General features: G+C 30.8%; 1 protein-coding gene across 1 annotated transcript; it reads left to right on the top strand.

Annotated features, from left to right (window-relative positions):
* Positions 1-7,782: 7,782 nt before the first annotated feature.
* Positions 7,783-9,128, top strand: LOC120165631 (E3 ubiquitin-protein ligase PUB23-like). Its single transcript, XM_039175108.1, has one exon. The coding sequence runs from the start codon at positions 7,861-7,863 to the stop codon at positions 9,061-9,063; it is 1,203 nt and encodes a 400-aa protein (XP_039031039.1). The 5' UTR covers positions 7,783-7,860; the 3' UTR covers positions 9,064-9,128.
* Positions 9,129-21,369: the final 12,241 nt, after the last annotated feature.

The raw sequence follows: 21,369 nt of genomic DNA, 5'->3' as shown, positions 1-21,369 counted from the left end.
ATTAAAGGAACCTAGAAGCTCAAACCTAAAAATATAGGCGCTAATATTAATCCTATTTGATTTTAATCAATTATCGAATCGAATAATCGAGATGGTCCCCTGAGCATTTAGGCGAGGGCCAACTCGAATTTTTCCCTAAATTAAAAGACTAGTTTGAAATCTAGCTAAAAATGAAGGCCTTATTTATCTTATTTAATTATGTCAAAATTAAAATACTAATCGAAGTTCGGCGACTAAAAAGGTCAAGATCTAAAAATACTGATTTCTAACATATCTAAAGCTTAGGACCTAAGTTGATAATTTCTAAAGTTGAGGACTAATTAAAAATCTAATTATTAAACCTAAAGTTTTTTTAGAAAATATTAATTATTTATAAATTTTAAAAATCGAGCAATTGATTCGAGTAATCGGGCATCTTATGCGAAAACTCGACTCGAATTGCTCCCTAATTAAAACTAATGTGTCGTCCTAATTTCTAAATTCGATTCAAATGTTAATCTAATTTAAAATTCAATCTAAGAAATTAAACTATGAAATATTGAAGCGTTTAAAGAATTTAATTTAAAAAATTAAAATATCAAATAAAAAAACAGTAAAACATAAAATAAAAAAATAAACATAAAATATGAGGACCTAATTGCATAAATTTTAAATTAATAAACTAAAAGGGAATAAATTAAACATAAAATATGACAAAATTAAAATAAATTAAAATTTAAAGCATAATTCGAAATAAAATAAAAACAAACAGACTAGTGACTAAAATACAAAACACGCGTAATATACAAGGACCTAAGAGTAATTTTTCATTTTTGAAGCCTAAAAAGTAACCTATATAATAAAAAGGTAAAATTACAAAATCAATCCACGCACATTTACAAAAAAAATTAATAGTCACTACACATGCACTACACATGAGTAAAATGCAAAACGCGATAAACTTAAAGGGACTAAAAAGAAATTTCACCAAAATAAATAAACGTAGGCAAATAAACAAGAAAATTACAGCTTTGGACCCTATTGGGCTAAAATGTAAAAACACGCTAAAACATAGGGGACTAAAACGTGAATAAACTAAAAAATTAAAGCATGCATGGAAAAAAAGGAAAACTAGCATTTTTGTTCCCTTCATGGACCAAACTGTAAAAACGCACTAGAAGTTCGGGGACTAAAGCATAATTTTCCCCGAACACACTCCTATATAAGCCAACCTTTTCCTTAAATTGTTTCATTTCAACCCAAAACAGGAAAAAAAGAAAAAAAACAAAATGCTCTCCCCTTCCCTTGGTCGGTCGACCCCGAACCAGCTCCGACCACCGTACGCGACCGCTAGAAACCCAAAACATCCCAAAATGCTCCAAAAACTCCCCCAAACCTAGATTTACCATCATAAACCCTTACTTGGGGCTAAAACGTTGAAACCACCTTAAAAATGAATGAGAAGACCATGACGTTTTGGCTCCCCTCTAGACTCTGACGACCCCCTTTCAACCCAGGTAAGATCCGATTCTCTCTCTTTTATTTTATTTCTCCTCTGACTGTTGATATGTTTTCTTTTGGCTGACAGATTAAACTGATGGAACGGCGACGTCAAGGTGTCAGGCTGTGATGGGAGACTCGGTGGTGGCAATGGCGGCGACATCAGATCTCTAGGGTTTTCAGAAACCTTATGGTGAATCGGGTTGTCAAACTGGGCCAGTTCGGGTCCTTTCGGGTCGGATTTGAACCGAGTCGGGTCAGTTTCTTGTTGGGTTGATGTTGGGTCGATTCGGGTTCTCGAGCCTGGACTTCAGCTGGGTTGGGTTGTAATCTGGTCACTTGGTGGGCTTCAGGTTAAGGGTCTCAGATTTGATTATACTGGGCTCGTATTGGCCTACAAAAAAAATGTAACTTGTAAAATAATAATAATAATAATAATAATAATAATAATAATAATAATAATAATAATAATAATAATAATAATAATAATAATTATTATTATTATTATTATTATATTATTATATAATATTTTTTAGAGCCATACAAAAACATGTGTCTACACCATTGTAGGTGGGTTGACTTCAAAATTGTTCAATCTAAACTTCTTTTAATCGAAGTCTCTCATTATTTCAAACTATAATAAATAATTGTATTTAAAAGTGTAAATTCAAATAATTCATATTATATAAATTTAAATATATTTATAAATTATTATTTTATATATTAATTATATATAATTTTATACACTATCAATAAATAAGATAATGATACATTATTATAATTAAAAAAAAACTACACATTTATCTGCGCTCGGAAAGACATCTTTATTCAGGGACAAAGTTGTACTTCATCCCTAGTCCAACTGTTCCTCCCTTTTTTATTATTAAAAAATATCAGTAAATATTAAATTAAAATTCTTAATTTTAATTTATTTTAATTTTATATTTTCATTTTATATGATAAATTGTATTTTACCTCGTTTTTATTATTAATTATATTTTACGCTTCGAATTAATATGGTATTGTTATGGTGGCCGTTCTTAGTAAACGTATTTGAATTTCTAACAACCAAAAATAAAAAGTAAAAAAAGCAGAAAAGGGCTGCTTATTGAAATATGGGCCAGTATTTGTCTGTAATGTAACGCAACTTGTATGAAAAAAAATCAAAGACTTAATTAAAAGAAGGTTTTACTTTAGTTTTAGCCAACTTGAGGTTGGCTTCCTGCACCGACCTTATTAAAAAATGATAAACTACGCATTTAGTATTTAAATTATTAATTTTTATATGTTTTAGTATTTAAACTTTCAATTTTTAAAAATTATAAATAATATTTAATTTTTGTTTCATTTTAGTATTCCTGTTAAAAACTTAACGTTGATTTTTGAAAAATTTAAAATTTAGGTACTAAAACGGACAAAAATTGATAGTTTAGATACTAAACGCGTTAAGTTTTTAACGGCAGTGTACTAAAATAAAACAAAACCTAAATTTAGATATGATTTTAATAAAAAATAAAATTTAATTATTAAAACGGACTTAAACTGATAGTTTATATACAAATTACTATATTAAAAATAAACATCAAACTTTGGCCTAGCTTTTAAACCTATGTGTTGCAATTGCTTTTTTTTATATCGGTTTTAGATTAGATTTTCATTCAAAATCTATAATTTAGTTTAGTCTTAAAAAATTAAAATTATATTTTACATTAAACTAATATATCATAAACATAATCTTTTAATTTATTTTTATATGAATTATAATTTTCTTATAAATTTAGAATGGATATAAAGTAGTATATGTTTCAAAATAACTTTCAATCACTGGACAATGAACGTTGATACCTCTAACTTGATGCTCGAGCTCATAACCTCAAAAGATAAATAAATCCCATAACCACTAAGATGACTTGGTTAATAAAAAATTATCATTTATATAAATTCACAATCTAAATATAAGAAATATAAAAGAATGTGAAAGTGTAAATTTCTATAATAAAAATAAATAAAACAAACTTAACTTAAATTCACGCTCATTAAAATTTTATGAGTAAAGTACACAAACGGTCTCCTAACAATAGGGTATTGTTTTATTGAGTCTATTTCCTATTAAAAGTAATAAAATGATCCCCATTTATATGATGTTATTTTTTAAGTCTCTCAAATATTAAAAGTTATAAAATAGTCATTTGACTATACTTATGTTTCAAATTCTCCCTTTTCCGTTAAAAACTTAGCATCCTACTGAGTTGGATGCTAATATGTTGATTGAAATATGATAAAATCTGATCATAGAATTATTTGAGTTGTATTTTTTGGATCGACTTTCCGTTTACATTATTTTGTTGAGTCAATGTTTGAAAACAACAACAGTGTCAGTATATATTATTAAAATATTATTTTATTATATCCAGTTAGCAAGCTCATATGGTCAGCAATTTTTTAACATAGTAGGTTGAATTTGGAAATACCCTACAATTGGAGAACCATTTATGTACTTTACCCAAACTTTATCTCACATTTGAAATAACTTTTATCAAAACAAACCCAACCAATAGTCACAATTTAAAACAAATGGTATACCTGTAGAAATAATTAATCTTCCCCAAAAGAGAATTAAATAACCCAAGGAGGTTGTCATATTAGCACGTGGAACACCGTTTACCAAAATATATCACGCGTTCCCCATGGGAGTTGAGGGCAGCTGATCATATGTTAATCACATGATTGATTAGGTCCAAACACAATTGCTTTCGAATTTAAAAATATTTTTATTTCTTAAAATTCTTGCTTGAATTAATGTTATGGATTAATCTTCTTGAATTTAATGTTTGATAATGAAAGAAGCTGTACTGGCAGGGGTCAACTTTACCTCTACAGTATCTAATTAGAATTAATCGATCAATAAATTAATTAAAAAATAATTATAATATTTTTAATTTTTCATATTTTATATAATTTTTTTATAAAAGATAAATTCAGGAATAGATTAACCTGTTTCAAGTTCTAACAACCCTCAAACATTCATATTTTTGTATGAACATTTTTTTGAACACGTAACAGTCTAATAATTAGGACAGGCCGATGGGGTGTTGGTACCATCACACCACTAGAATTTTTAAATTTTAATAATTCACATATTTTCTTTGTATTTTTATTGATGATATAGTTTTATATTCTTTGTATTTTTATAATTTTACGCCTTAAATTCTAATATAATTCTTTTTATTTACAATGGACGTAATATCTTGGTCTATCCCTGCCGATAACTATACTAACAAAAAGACAAGAAGAAAAAAAGGAGCAGCAGCTAATTGAATGATGGGCCAGGAATGAAAACGAAACGGGTGTTTGACTCATAAAAAGGGCAAAGACTCAAACGAACCACTGCTTGAACACGGCCGCAAACTCAATACACTTGCAAGTTGCAGCTTTAGAAAACGATTTACTTGTGGTTTTAGGCTTTTAGCTGTTATATCCAAATTGACGTGTAAGCACTTACGTACGTTCACCATGTGATCTTAATTTCTCTTTTCAAAAAGAATATAACAGCCAAGTATTTGGATAAACATGAAATTTTATTTTTCGTTTTTATGGCCGACGTCCCACTGTTTTCTCAAGCAGTGTGCGGCCGCTACTTATTCACATTATAAGACATTATTTTAATCAGTCTATCGATTATTAAAAATTATAAAATGATCATTTAATTATTTATATATTCTAAACTCATCATTTTTCATAAAAAATTTAATGATCATCTAAGTAGAGACGGAACTTCATGGGGACCAAGGTTTTCCCCTTGACTCAGTCAATTATTTTTTAAGTATGAATTAAAATTAAAAATATATTTTTAAAAAAATAAAGAAATAAAATTTTACCAGACTCTCTTGATTAAAAAAAAAACTATATTTATTGAAAATAAAAGTAATTTGACCCGCTATAATAAATTCTTAGTTATGCCCTTGCGTCCAGATGTTAACCTATTAACTAGGATATGATAAATCATATTGACCCATGTTTTTTTTTCAAATACTGACTCAACAACATAATATAAATAGTAGATCTATAAAATATTATTCAAACGATTATAAGATCAAATTTTATCATATCTCAGTCAACAAGTTAACGTTAATTGAAGATCACCGCCAATTAATATTTGCGATAATACGTATCCGTCTAAATCACATCTATAATATTTGGAAGATTTCTAATTGCGTTGGTATCACGTATTAATTGATTTTAATCTAGTTAATAATAGACACACACAAATATTACATAAATATTTTACTTTTTAAATATTTTACCCATGCAGTATTTTTCAACCATCGAGTTAATTTTCAATAATAATAATAATAATAATAATAATAATAATAATTATTATTATTATTATTATTATTATTATTATTTTCACTTTTTTCCATTAAAAAATTCACTTTTTGAGTCACAGAATAAGTCCATCACAATCTGTATTCTCTCGGAAATAATAAGAATTGGCATCTTATTATTAATTAGTTATTATACACCAACTTCTAATTTTTTTAAGTTGCCGATATAATTATCAATAATTTCCTTAAGAACTGTTCAAATAAATTGACCAAAAGAATCCACACTTTTACCCAACATTCTTAAACAGAAAAATGCAAAATCTAAGAAATCTTATTGAGAAATTAAAAAAAAAACTTACTAAAAAAGAAAATCTATCAAACCTTTTCAACCTTGTACTTACTAAAAAAAATAATTTAATGTGTGTATATATATTACTTTCCTGATCTTATTATTCTAATCCAAGAAAGACAATCATCTTGATCATTATCCTCTCTTCTTTAGTTACATCCAAATAAAATCTAACAAAAGTAGGTTTAATAATTTTTTAATTCTTCTATTATGTTAAAGTATAAGATTTAATCAATTTATTTTAATTTAATATAATTAATTCTTTTGATTTTATAATATTATTAATATATCTAATTTCATTTAAAATGATAACATGAGTCTCTTTAAACATTCAATTTACGTGTAATAAATTTATATTGATTAAATATGATTATCCAATTTTTTATAAAGATTTTTATTGTATAATCAAGTAACAAGAAGAAAGAAAAAATCTGTTCCAATCGATTTTTTATAATAACAGTTAATGATGTTACCAGGTTAGATATACCAATAACATTATACAAGCTCAAGCAACAAATTATAGGGTAAATTACATATTCAGTCACCCATCTATTCTCATAATTTTGTTTTGATCACCTAATTTTCTTTTCAAAATCATACCTAATGTTATGTTTTTGTTCCGGTTTTGGTCACCTACCATTAAAAAATAAATATAATTGTTGAGGTAATAATTTTTTATTTTTTCAATTATGATGTGGTATTATCTTATGGAGACATGTCATCATCACCATTATTTTTCTAACGACATGTAATAGAAAAAGAATAAAAACTTGATGTTAGGTTTGATTTGAAAAAAAATAGTTGTATGATTAAAACAGAATCATAAAAAGAAGTGGATGACTAAATATGTAATTTACCCTAAATTGTAAGAAATTAAAATTAGAGATAAGAGCCCAAGAGTTATCATTAAATTGTGTGAATATTGGGGGTTTTTATTTTTTATTTGAAAAATGAAGGTGTTTGAGAAATATTATGATATTTAGTGTAGAACTTGTCATGAAGATGTGACGAGTTTAATAAAATATATTAAGAAACAGAACAAAATTATATGAAATTTGTCGTCCTCTATGACTAGTTCTAAACTTGTCATTTACCGGTGACGAGTTATATATATATATATATATATATATATATATATATGCTCTATAACCAATGACCTAAATCACAAAATAATTTTAAACATATATATTTTCAATTTTTTTCTAGTGCATTATTTAGCTAAATAACCCAAGAGTATAACATCGAAGTGGTGGGTCAAAAGAGGTGGGGACAACAAAGGAAAGTAAAAACCCGAGAGCATTGGTGACGCAGGCAGACAAATTGGCATCATCCCCCATTTGAATTTGTCGGCAATGGATGAAATTTTAATTCCAAATCAACTAATTTCTTTTTTTTTTAATTGTTCCAAAATGATTGACTATTAGCAAATAAAAATCATGTGCTGAAATTATAAAAAGATTCTTCGCCAATTGAGGACCAGCTAAATATATATATCCTTAGTATCTATAGCTGTATGCGTGGGTATAATTTGTCAGCCATTTCCGTGTGTTTTGACTTTCTCGGCTTTTGAATATCCACACGCTTATATAACCCCCCCTCTTCTTCAACCTTCAAACCAATTAACTACTTTCCATCCAATCCTCAACTCATCCTCTTTTCAAACTACTTTTTTCCAGAAATTAATCTTCGTTTCTTCAAGCTTCTGTCATGGATGATATCGATGTTCCTTCATTTTTCATCTGCCCAATCTCTCTTGAGATTATGAAGGATCCCGTCACGGTCTCAACTGGGATTACATACGACAGGGAGAGCATCGAGAAATGGATGTTTTCAGGGAAGAATACCACATGTCCGGTGACCAAGCAAGTTATTTCCGATTGTGAAATTACCCCAAACCATACCCTCAGGCGATTGATTCAATCTTGGTGCATGTTGAACGCTTCCCATGGAATCGAACGGATCCCGACGCCGAAGCCACCCATCAGCAAAGCTCAGATCATCAAGCTTATCAACGACGCCAAGTCACCGCAGCAACAGATCAAGTGTCTCAAGAGCCTACAATCGATCGCTTCCGAGAATTCTACGAACAAAAGGTGCATTGAATCTTCAGGCGCGGTTGACTTCTTGGTTTCCATTGTCAATAATTCCGACTCTTCTGCATCATTAGTAGCTGAAGCTTTAAGCATCCTCTACAATCTCCAACTGACAGAAGCTTCTCTCAAGAATCTTATGTGCAAAAACAGTGATTTCATACGTTGCTTAACGAGAGTAATGCAACGTGGAAGCTACGAGTCTCGGGCTTATGCAGTACTCTTATCGAAATCGATGGTTGAGGTAGCCGATCCGATGAAGCTCATCAACTTGAGACCCGAACTATTCGTTGAATCAATCCAAGTTCTACGTGATCAAATATCGAAGCAGGCCTCAAAAGCTTCTCTACAATTGCTAGCAACTATCTGTCCATGGGGAAGAAACAAGGTCAAGGCTGCCGAAGCCGGCGTCGTGCCGGTCATAATCGACATGCTTCTCGATTCATCCTTGGAGAGAAGGGCTTGTGAGATGGTACTAATAGTGCTGGATGCCGTCTGTAAATGCGCCGAAGGCCGGTCCGAGCTGCTACTGCACGGAGCGGGGCTCGTCGTTGTTTCGAAGAAGATACTTAGGGTTTCTCAGGTTGCAAGTGAAAGGGCAGTGAGGATTTTGCTGTCCATTTCCAAGTTCTGTGCTACCACTAAGGTTCTTCAAGAGATGCTGCAGTTAGGGGTGGTGGCTAAATTGTGCTTGGTGCTTCAAGTGGATTGCGGATTCAAGACTAAAGAGAGGGCCAGAGAGGTGCTCAAATTGCATGCTAGAGTCTGGAAGAACTCTCCTTGTATACCAAGCAACCTCATCTCTTCTTATCCAGCTTGATTCTAGAGTCTCAGTTCTTTGCAGCTGATACATACTTGTGTACATATAATTGTTGATTCATGAAATTATGTAGCATTAGCAATTACATACATGGGCAAAAAAACTAGTGCCCTCACAAATTGAAAGTATAAATTTTATGGCAAACATTCATTCCCATTTGCTTTTTTTTATTATTATTACTTGAATCAATTTAGTAATGCATTTTGAATATATATACAAATTCTGCTTAAAATTTCTCAAAACAAAGTTACTCAAACTGTCCCTGTCCATTAATCATGGGAGTCTAAAATACAATTCGTTAATATAAAGTTAAAAATGGTAAAAATAGATTGTAATATAAAATGTTATCAAAAAACGTAATTTTTTAGATTAAATAAGATAACATTTTATGTTGAACCGGAAATTTTATCTTCATAATATGTTCGGTTGTAACCGAAATTATTATAAATTATATAACATTTTCAATTATGAACCCTAAAATCACCGCAATGTAACACTTTTTATTATAATAAAAATATTATAAATTTATATAAATTTTAAAATTAAACATGATAGTATTTCAAATTAAAAATCATCTTAAATTAACTGTAAATTGATAGAATCACCCATAAAGCATACTTTAAAACATTATATATATATAAACCCTGTCATCATTCCTAAAGTAAGATGACCTTCACCGTTTACGCCTAAAGACTAAAGACGAATATAGAATTATTTATTAGAGGTGACGAGTATATAAAATTTTAATGAGAGAAAATTTTATAAAATTTTAGAGAATAAAAATAGATTTATAATAAAATGATATAAAAAAAATCTAAAATACATAGAAATTTAAAATTTTTATGGTTGACTACCGGTCTTACTGACCCCGCTTAGTTCCATTCCTATTTACTCCCATAGTTGATTTTGACACTTGATTTTCGGTTAATTAAATTATATTGAATATATATATATATATATAAAAAGTGAACTTTGAATATTATTTTGAATGATGTTTTTTAATACAATAAAATTTTAAAAGAATACACTACAAGAAATAAAATTTATAGTGACCATTTAAATGTGACATTAAAGAAATTCGTCACAGAAAGTAGGGTATTTATGTCAAAAATAATTTTTTGTTACTTTTAAAGTTAATAATTGTGACATATTTTTGTTTGGTCACTTTTTAAGTAATAATTGTGATAATTTTAAAGTATATCACAAGTAACTTGTCACTAATAGTGTTTTATTGTGACTAAAAGTAAGTTGTCATTATTAATTAGTGACTAATAATAGGCTCGAATTGGGGACAATTTATTTTCCGCGGGAAAATTGTAACAATGACAATATATTAAGTAGTCATTATTATTATTTATAATTGTGACGAAAATATTTTGTCACTAGTCTTTGTTGGTGATTTGTGACGATGATTATTTTTGTCACTGTTGAAGTAAATAATTGTGTCATATTTCTATTTTATCACTATAAACTTTAACAATACCATTTAATCTTAAATTATGATTAATATTTTTTTAAAAATTAATTAGTTTTTATATTTAATTTATGAACTTTATTGAGATATACGTAAATTTTGTTAACATCAATTAATTATTAGTACTTTGTTTTTTTAATTTAATACTTCCACCACAAGGGCTCAATACATTGTCAAGTATTATTATTTTATTTTATTTTATTAAATATAATTTAAGGACACTTGTTATTATTTTAGGTTTCAATCTTAATATTTATATGTTTATATTTTTAAAACCAAGCTAATTAATTTTTATTGTTGAAAACATTTTGATGTTTCGATATAACAAATTAAATTAAAAGAATTTTAATTTTGAAAATGATTTTCTAAGCATATTCGATATATTAAATCGAATATCAAAATATTACTCAAAGTATTTCAAAGTTCATTTTAAATCCTTACTCAAGTGTAAAATTAAGTTTTAATCTTAAAATAATTTCAAAACGATTTTACAAAATATTTCGAACTATTTCAAAGCCAAAAATTCCAGATTGCTCAGAGGGAACCGATTCCCCCTGAATGGTTTGGCTCCGAGAATTCCAGTATGCTCGGAGGGAACCGATTCCCCCCAGGGGTATCGATTCCCCCTACTGTTCAACGGTCGAAATATTTGAATTTTACACTTAGGGAACCGATTCCCCATGAGGGGTACCGATTCCCCCCCCCCCACGCTCCAAGCAGAAATATTAATTGTTTTCACACTTAAACGGCTCCAATAACTTAATTAATGATCCCCAACGTTCAAAAGTGATTCAAGGTGTACTTAAACAAGCTTAGAAGCCATTGATAAAAAACAAGAAACATCAAGCAACTAGAATCAAGAGAGAATCAAAGAGAAAGCATCAAACCTGAAGTTTGAGCATTTCAAGCCTATTTTTCATTCAATATTCATTTTGCTTTCAAGAACACTTATTGTGCTCAATCGTATTTATTCTTGAGTGTTCTTTCTTTGTTCTAGAATTGTGCAAACATATTTGCCTTGTGAGGTTTTTCTTGTAAGTTTGCAAATTTGTAATATTCTCTTTGAGAAAAGAGTGTTCTCAAGAATTGGGGTATATTCTTGAGGGAGTTGTAAGGTTATCTCTTTGGCCTCAAAAGAAAGAACAAATTAGTGAATTTGTTGGAAAATCCTTAGTGTGGATAGCTAAGGTAGTGGACGTAGACTTTGGTTGATAAAGTCGAACCACTCTAAATCGCTGTGCAATTACTTTCAATTTTCTGCAAAAACTTCCACCAAAATTTTAATTGCCAATTCACCCCCCTCTTGGCTGATTCCGTCAATCGATTAACTCAACAATTGGTATTAGAGCCTAACTCATTTGAAGGTTTAATCGCCTCTTGAGTCGATTCGGGAAGAGTTACATCGATAATCAAAGTCATCAATGGCCTCCGCTTCAAACTTCAACTCCGGTCTCGATTCGATGCCCGTCAACAAGCCTCCTTTCTTCAATGGGGCTAACTATGCCTATTGGAAAAATAGGATGATGTACTTCATTCAAGCAAGTGACATGGGAGCAAGAATGTCGTAGAAGAAGGATACATCAAGCCTCTCACTCATCCAAGATTATGGAGTGAAAGAGAGACAAAAATGTTCCAGCTCAACTCCAAAGCCATCCATATCATATTTTGTTCTCTTGGACCAGATGAATACGGAAGAGTTTCATCTTGTACAACCGCCAAAGAAATATAGGACAAACTTCAACTCACTCATGAAGGTACCGATGAGGTAAAGAAATCTAAAATTAGTATTCTAACGCATAGCCATGAAAATTTCAGGATAAAACCAAATGAAGATATCAAAGCTATGACGGATAGATTCTCAACGATTGTCAATGGTCTCAAATCATATGGAGAGATCATTTCAAATGAAAAGCTTGTGAGGAAGTTAGTTTACTCTCTTCCAAAATCATGGCAATCGAAGAAGACGACAATCATCGAGTGTAAGGACCTAACGTCCTTAACTCTTGAAGAGCTAATCGGTTCATTCCTCACTCATGAAATAATGCTTGAAGATGAGGTGGACCTCGATAATATTGAAGAGACACCAAAGGAGAAGGAGAAGAAGAAAAACATTGGAGTTTTTCTCAAATCCACAAAAGATGAGAGTGACTCGGATGAAGATGACGATGACGAGGAAATGACATTGTTTTCCAAACGGTTCAGAAAAATGATGAGACCTTACCGAGGAAGAAAATTCAAACGAAATGAAGGCCTCAAAAATGAACCAAAAGAGAAGGACCCAATCATTTGCTATGAATGCAAAAAGCCGGGGCATGTCAAATATGATTGCCCATAATTGAAGAGAAAAGGTCAATCAAAGAATAAGCACAAGGCTCATGTGGCTACATGGAGCGATGAAGAAGGTTCCGATGAAGAGGAACAAGAAGTAGCAAACTTGTGCTTGATGGCATTCAGGGAAGATTCTAAGGAAACCTCTAACTCATCTGATTTTGATGATTTATCCTATGATGAGTTATTAGAGGAATATAATGGGTTGGCTTTGGATTATGAGAAATTGTTTTTAAAATATAAAAATGATATTTCAAAATTGAAAAATGAAAATAAACTCATATCCAAAACCAACAACGATCTTGAAAGTAAAATCAAAGATTTGCAAATCAAACTAGAAGAGTTTGAAAAGAAAAATTTGGATTTGCAAAATTTACTTTCAAAGGTCAATGATGACCATCAAAAGAAAATTGATGATCTTAAAGCTTCTTTCGATAAAGTTGGAACAAAACGTTTTGAAAATGGAGAAAATTCAAAATCCAACTTTGTTAGAAAAAGTTTTAAAAACTACAATCATAGAGGTCCCCAAAGAACCTGTTAGGATTTTCGGAAGCTCGAATCGACAACCGGAACGGTTTGCAAAGAGGGGTCGGAACGGTTTTATGTTTAGGGAGTAAGGAGATTGAAAGATAGAGAATTGCACAACGATTTATAGTGGTTCAACTTTCTCAATCAAAGTCTACGTCCACTACCTTAGCTCCTCACCAAGGATTTTCCAACAAATTCACTAATTTGTTCTTTCTTTTGAGGATAAAGAGTAACCTTACAATCTCCCTAGTTTTTCCGGGCTAAACTAGAGCCTTTCCTTAGCTTTTACAAGGGATAAGCTAGAACCTTTCCCCTTTACAAAAGGATAAAATAAGTAAACAAATAAACATCTCAAAGGTAGGTGTTTACAAGAATTTAGCTCACAAGAACAATATTTACAAGAGAGAATGAAAATAAGAATGAAAAACTTCTTCTCTTATGATTGATTGCTTGGATAGTTGTTCTCTTGCTTCTTCAAGTGTCCTTAGCTTGTATTTATAGCTTGGAATGTGTTTGATGTTGTATATATCCGTTGGGGATGTTTTGGAGTCGTTTAGGGATTATTTTTCTACTCAAAAGGCTGCCCATAACATGATGCATCGATGCATGATCAAGGTGCATCGATACCCCTTCATTAAATTCAAATAAACTAGCCGTTACTAGCCGTTGCAGCCTTGATGCATGGATGCATCGTAGGATGCATCGATGCATGGCAAGGATGCATCGGTGCATAGCAAGATGCATCGATGCATAGCAAGATGCATCGATGCACTAATTGCATTCGATGTTTGGATGCATGGATGCATTACATGATGCATCGATGCATTAGAGCTGATGCATGGATGCATTGCAAGGATTCATGGATGCACTGCACAGATGCATGGATGCATAGATGCACTTTGACACCCTTTAGCATTTTTGTTCAAATCCGAATTTAATGGACTTTGAATTATTTTTGAAACCTTTTGAAAACTTTGAATAAATTCAATTCAAATCCAAAAACATTTTGCAAATTCAATTCAAGTCCAAAAACATTTTGCCTTAAATTGTTATATCAAAACATAGTTCAACAATCTCCCCCTTTTTGATATAACAAAACATTTGAAAAATTGTTTTTGGCAAAACTCCCCCTTAATAAAATGTTTAATGAAAAAGATACTAATTGTTCGAAAATATATGAAAATGTTAAGCTCCCCCTTTTTCATTAAGAAATTGAATTTTTCAAACCAAACTTCTCCCCCTTTTTGTTATATAAAAAATAATTCAATCTTTGAAGTTCTAAAATAACATTGGAGAATTAGTGATAAAATTGACATTTAAAAATCATTTGAAAAATTAAAGCTCCCCCTTAATAATATCATTCCAAACAAAATTAAGCTTTTAAGTTCTTGACACTTAAACAAAATATTGAATTTCTACAAAGAATAACAAACATGTTAGAGGCACATGAAATTCAATATATCCAAGTCTTAAATACTTAATGCAATACCAATTGTTGAAATTTGATATTAATACCAATTGTTAAAATTAAGTGCATTTGCATAAAGTTTTCCAAAAATGTTATGCATTTTGAAAAATTTGATATCAATTGCTAGAGAGATATCATTTTCATTTAGACCACATGCATAAACATTCAAATTTAGGCCAAAAATTAAAATTTATAAAATCAAAGCCTTTAAAATTTGATATCAATTGTTAGAGAGATATCATTTGCATTAAAACCAATTTTGACCAAAATTCATTATGATGAACTAAAAATTATGAAAAATCATTAAAACTTTAAAATGTTCATCATAAAACCTTTTTAACATACATGAGATTAAAACAAAACATAATCATTCAATATAAAAACTCATGCATAATTTAAATCAAATGAGCAACCATATAACCAAAATTAAAAGCATTAAGCTTAGAGGTTACCCATTCCTTTTTCAAGTGTGGCTAGAGCATCTTGAATATCATCATTTTTATCACCATTGCTCCAACACACCTACAAGAGACATTTATTTCGATTTTGGTATCCAAATTGCTTTGGATCCTTGAACGTTAGTTTCAATGCCCCTTGTTCCTTTCGGAACCCATACTTGTCTAATTTTAAAACGTTTTCCTTTCCTCAAAGGACTAGTATGTTCCAAATGACCATGAAAATGGCAATGTGAGCATTTTGCCATATTTAAACATAATAGGTTGTTTTTAGAAATTAATTCTTTTTCTTTTGTTAAGCCTTCAAGCTTAACTTCTAACTCAAAATTTTTCTTTTCTAAATCATTTATTTTATTTTGAAAGTTCTAAATCATTTTTCAAAATTTCATTTTGATTTTTAAAATCAACTTTTGCTTTCAAAATCAAATTATCTTTAATTTTGAGTTTTGAAATTAATTTCGTATATTTGGAATTCATGGTCTCAAATCCCAAATACAATCTATTATAAGCATCTTGTAACTCATCAAAAGTAAATGAATTAAATTCATTTGAGTTAGAAGATACCTCAACTTCTTCATGAGTGGCCATGAGGCATAGGTTGACTACTTCATCTTCATCATTGGAATCATCTTCATCACTCCAAGATTCAACAAATGCCTTCTTCCCCTTTTTCTTTAGAAGAGGACATTCATATTTGACATGCCCTTTTCTTTGACAATTGAAGCACACCGGAGGACTCTTCTTCTTGGTTGATTCATGTTTCACTTCTTTGGAAATCATGAATCTCTTGAGTTCCTTCAAGAGCTTGACCATCTCTTCTTCTTGTTCATCATCTTCTTCATCCACCTCATCACTTGATTCTTGATAGTTTTCATTGGTGGATTTGAAGGTAATGCCTACCTCTTTCTTATCTTCCCTTTCTTCATCTTCCTTTACCATCATCTCATGAGTGAGAAGGGAACCAATTAGCTATTCGAGGGTGAGAGACTCTAGGTTTTTAGCTTCGATAATAGCCGTCTTCTTTGATTGCCACTCATTTGGAAGAGAGTAGATCACCTTCCTCACAAGCTTCTCATTAGGGATTACTTCTCCATATCCCTTGAGATCGTTGACAATCACGGAAAATCTATCCGTCATAGCTTTGATGTCTTCATTGGGTTTCATCTTGAAGTTCTCGTAGCTATGGTTGAGAAGACTTTTCTTTGATTCCCTCACTTCGTTGGTTCCTTCATGAGTGACTTGGAGCTTATTCCAAATTTCTTTGGCACTGGAACAAGATGATATTCTTCCATATTCATTTGGCCCTAAAGCACATAATAGAATATGTATAGCCTTACAATTAAGCTGGAAATTTTTCTACTCTTCTCTACTCGAATCGTTGTACTTGTCGGGTGGAGAGGAGTAACCGTCCATGATTGAGTTCCATGCTCCTAGATTGTAGGATTGAATAAAGTACATCATCTTATTCTTCCAATGTGCATAATTTGCTCCATTGAAGAAGGGTGGCTTGTTGACCGGTTGTGAATCCATAATAGGATATTCTTCAAGATAATAAGCACCGGAGGAAAAAGTCATTTCTTTGTCGGTTGCTTCGGAAATTGGTAGAGCTTCTTCGAGGTTCATCTCAAGGTGGTTAAACCTTCTTAACGAGTTAGGCTCTGATACCAATTGTTAGGATTTTCGGAAGCTCGAATCGACAATCGGAACGGTTTGCAAAGAGGGGTCAGAACGGTTTTATGTTTAGGGAGTAAGGAGATTGAAAGATAGAGAATTGCACAGCGATTTATAGTGGTTCGACTTTCTCAATCAAAGTCTACGTCCACTACCTTAGCTCCTCACCAAGGATTTTCCAACAAATTCACTAATTTGTTCTTTCTTTTGAGGATAAAGAGTAACCTTACAATCTCCCTAGTTTTTCCAGGCTAAAGTAGAACCTTTCATTAGCTTTTACAAGGGATAAGCTAGAACCTTTTCCCCTTTACAAAAGGATAAAAGAAGTAAACAAATAAACCTCTCAAAGGTAGGTGTTTACAAGAATTTATCTCACAAGAACAATATTTACAAGAGAGAATGAAAATAAGAATGAAAAACTTCTTCTCTTATGATTGATTGCTTGGATAGTTGTTCTCTTGCTTCTTCAAGTGTCCTTAGCTTGTATATATAGCTTGGAATGTGTTTGATGTTGTATATATCCGTTGGGGATGTTTTGGAATCGTTTGGGGATTATTTTTCTACTCAAAAGGCTGCCCATAACATGATGCATCGATGCATGATCAAGGTGCATCGATACCCCTTCATTAAATTCAAATAAACTAGCTGTTACTAGCCGTTGCAGCCTTGATGCATGGATGCATCGTAGGATGCATCGATGCATGGCAAGGATGCATCGATGCATAGCAAGATGCATCGATGCATAGCAAGATGCATCGATGCACTAATTGCATTCGATGTTTGGATGCATGGATGCATTACATGATGCATCGATGCATTAGTGCAGATGCATGGATGCATTGCAAGGATTCATGGATGCACTGCACGGATGCATGGATGCATGGATGCACTTTGACACCCTTTAGCATTTTTGTTCAAATCCGAATTTAATGTACTTTGAATTATTTTTGAAACCTTTTGAAAACTTTGAATAAATTCAATTCAAATCCAAAAACATTTTGCAAATTCAATTCAAGTCCAAAAACATTTTGCCTTAAATTGTTATATCAAAACATAGTTCAACAATCTCCCCCTTTTTGATATAACAAAACATTTGAAAAATTGTTTTTGGCAAAACTCCCCCTTAATAAAATGTTTAATGAAAAAGATACTAATTGTTCGAAAATATATGAAAATGTTAAGCTCCCCCTTTTTCATTAAGAAATTGAATTTTTCAAACCAAACTTCTCCCCCTTTTTGTTATATAAAAAAATAATTCAATCTTTGAAGTTCTAAAATAACATTGGAGAATAAGTGATAAAATTGACATTTAAAAATCATTTGAAAATTTAAAGCTCCCCCTTAATAATATCATTCCAAACAAAATTAAGCTTTTAAGTTCTTGACACTTAAACAAAATATTGAATTTCTACAAAGAATAACAAACATGTTAGAGGCACATGAAATTCAATATATCCAAGTCTTAAATACTTAATGCAATACCAATTGTTGAAATTTGATATTAATACCAATTGTTAAAATTAAGTGCATTTTCATAAAGTTTTCCAAAAATGTTATGCATATTGAAAAATTTGATATCAATTGCTAGAGAGATATCATTTTCATTTAGACCACATGCATAAACATTCAAATTTAGGCTAAAAATTAAAATTTATAAAATCAAAGCCTTTAAAATTTGATATCAATCGTTAGAGAGATATCATTTGCATTAAAACCAATTTTGACCAAAATTCATTATGATGAACTAAAAATTATGAAAAATCATTAAAACTTTAAAATGTTCATCATAAAACCTTTTTAACATACATGAGATTAAAACAAAACATAATCATTCAATATAAAAACTCATGCATGCTTAAAATCAAATGAGCAACCATATAACCAAAATTAAAAGCATTAAGCTTAGAGGTTACCCATTCCTTTTTCAAGTGTGGCTAGAGCATCTTGAATATCATCATTTTTATCACCATTGCTCCAACACACCTACAAGAGACATTTATTTCGATTTTGGTATCCAAATTGCTTTGGATCCTTGAACGTTAGTTTCAATGCCCCTTGTTCCTTTCGGAACCCATACTTGTCTAATTTTAAAACGTTTTCCTTTCCTCAAAGGACAAGTATGTTCCAAATGACCATGAAAATGGCAATGTGAGCATTTTGCCATATTTAAACATAATAGGTTGTTTTTAGAAATTAATTCTTTTTCTTTTGTTAAGCCTTCAAGCTTAACTTCTAACTCAAAATTTTTTTTTTCTAAATCATTTATTTTGATTTTTGAAAGTTCTAAATCATTTTTCAAAATTTCATTTTGATTTTCAAAATCAACTTTTGCTTTCAAAATCAAATTATCTTTAATTTTGAGTTTTGAAATTAATTTCGTATATTTGGAATTCATGGTCTCAAATCCCAAATACAACCTATTATAAGCATCTTGTAACTCATCAAAAGTAAATGAATTAAATTCATTTGAGTTAGAAGATACCTCAACTTCTTCATGAGTGGCCATGAGGCATAGGTTGACTACTTCATCTTCATCATTGGAATCATCTTCATCACTCCAAGATTCAACAAATGCCTTCTTCCCCTTTTCTTTAGAAGAGGACATTCATATTGGACATGCCCTTTTCTTTGACAATTGAAGCACACCGGAGGACTCTTCTTCTTGGTTGATTCATGTTTCACTTCCTTGGAAATCATGAATCTCTTGAGTTCCTTCAAGAGCTTGACCATCTCTTCTTCTTGTTCATCATCTTCTTCATCCACCTCATCACTTGATTCTTGATAGTTTTCATTGGTAGATTTGAAGGTAATGCCTACCTCTTTCTTATCTTCCCTTTGTTCATCTTCCTTTACCATCATCTCATGAGTGAGAAGGGAACCAATTAGCTCTTTGAGGGTGAGAGACTCTAGGTTTTTAGCTTCGATAATAGCCGTCTTCTTTGATTGCCACTCCTTTGGAAGAGAGTAGGTTACCTTCCTCACAAGCTTCTCATTAGGGATTACTTCTCCATATCCCTTGAGATCGTTGACAATCACGGAAAATCTATCCGTCATAGATTTGATGTCTTCATTGGGTTTCATCTTGAAGTTCTCGTAGCTATGGTTGAGAAGACTTTTCTTTGATTCCCTCACTTCGTTGGTTCCTTCATGAGTGACTTGGAGCTTATCCCAAATTTCTTTGGCACTGGAACAAGATGATATTCTTCCATATTCATTTGGCCCTAAAGCACTGGATACATTACATGATGCATCGATGCATTAGTGCAGATGCATGGGTGCATTGCAGGGATGCATGGATGCACTGGAGGGATGCATGGATGCATGGATGCACTTTGACACCCTTTAGCATTTTTTTTCAAATCCGAATTTAATGGACTTTGAATTATTTTTGAAACCTTTTGAAAACTTTGAATAAATTCAATTCAAATCCAAAAACATTTTGCAAATTCAATTCAAGTCCAAAAACATTTTGCCTTAAATTGTTATATCAAAACATAGTTCAACAATCTCCCCCTTTTTGATATAACAAAACATTTGAAAAATTGTTTTTGGCAAAACTCCCCCTTAATAAAATGTTTAATGAAAAAGATACTAATTGTTCGAAAATATATGAAAATGTTAAGCTCCCCCTTTTTCATTAAGAAATTGAATTTTTCAAACCAAACTTCTCCCCCTTTTTGTTATATAAAAAAATAATTCAATCTTTGAAGTTCTAAAATAACATTGGAGAATAAGTGATAAAATTGACATTTAAAAATCATTTGAAAAATTAAAGCTCCCCCTTAATAATATCATTCCAAACAAAATTAAGCTTTTAAGTTCTTGACACTTGAACAAAATATTGAATTTTTACAAAGAATAACAAACATGTTAGAGGCACATGAAATTCAATATATCCAAGTCTTAAATACTTAATGCAATACCAATTGTTAAAATTTGATATTAATACCAATTGTTAAAATTAAGTGCATTTGCATAAAGTTTTCCAAAAATGTTATGCATTTTGAAAAATTTGATATCAATTGCTAGAGAGATATCATTTTCATTTAGACCACATGCATAAACATTCAAATTTAGGCCAAAAATTAAAATTTATAAAATTAAAGCCTTTAAAATTTGATATCAATTGTTAGAGAGATATCATTTGCATTAAAACCAATTTTGACCAAAATTCATTATGATGAACTAAAAATTATGAAAAATCATTAAAACTTTAAAATGTTCATCATAAAACCTTTTTAACATACATGAGATTAAAACAAAACATAATCATTCAATATAAAAACTCATGCATGCTTAAAATCAAATGAGTAACCATATAACCAAAATTAAAAGCACTAAGCTTAGAGGTTACCCATTCCTTTTTCAAGTGTTGCTAGAGC

Source organism: Hibiscus syriacus, unplaced genomic scaffold, assembly GCF_006381635.1.
Source record: "Hibiscus syriacus cultivar Baekdansim isolate YM2019G1 unplaced genomic scaffold, ASM638163v2 tig00111584_pilon, whole genome shotgun sequence".
NCBI lineage: Eukaryota > Viridiplantae > Streptophyta > Magnoliopsida > Malvales > Malvaceae > Hibiscus > Hibiscus syriacus.
Note: the sequence above shows the minus strand (reverse complement) of the source record. Positions and strands in the feature narration are given on the sequence as shown.

Bases quoted from the DNA above. Each gene is read 5' to 3' on its own strand.
- LOC120165631 (XM_039175108.1), top strand. From the start codon at position 7,861: ATGGATGATATCGATGTTCCTTCATTTTTCATCTGCCCAATCTCTCTT.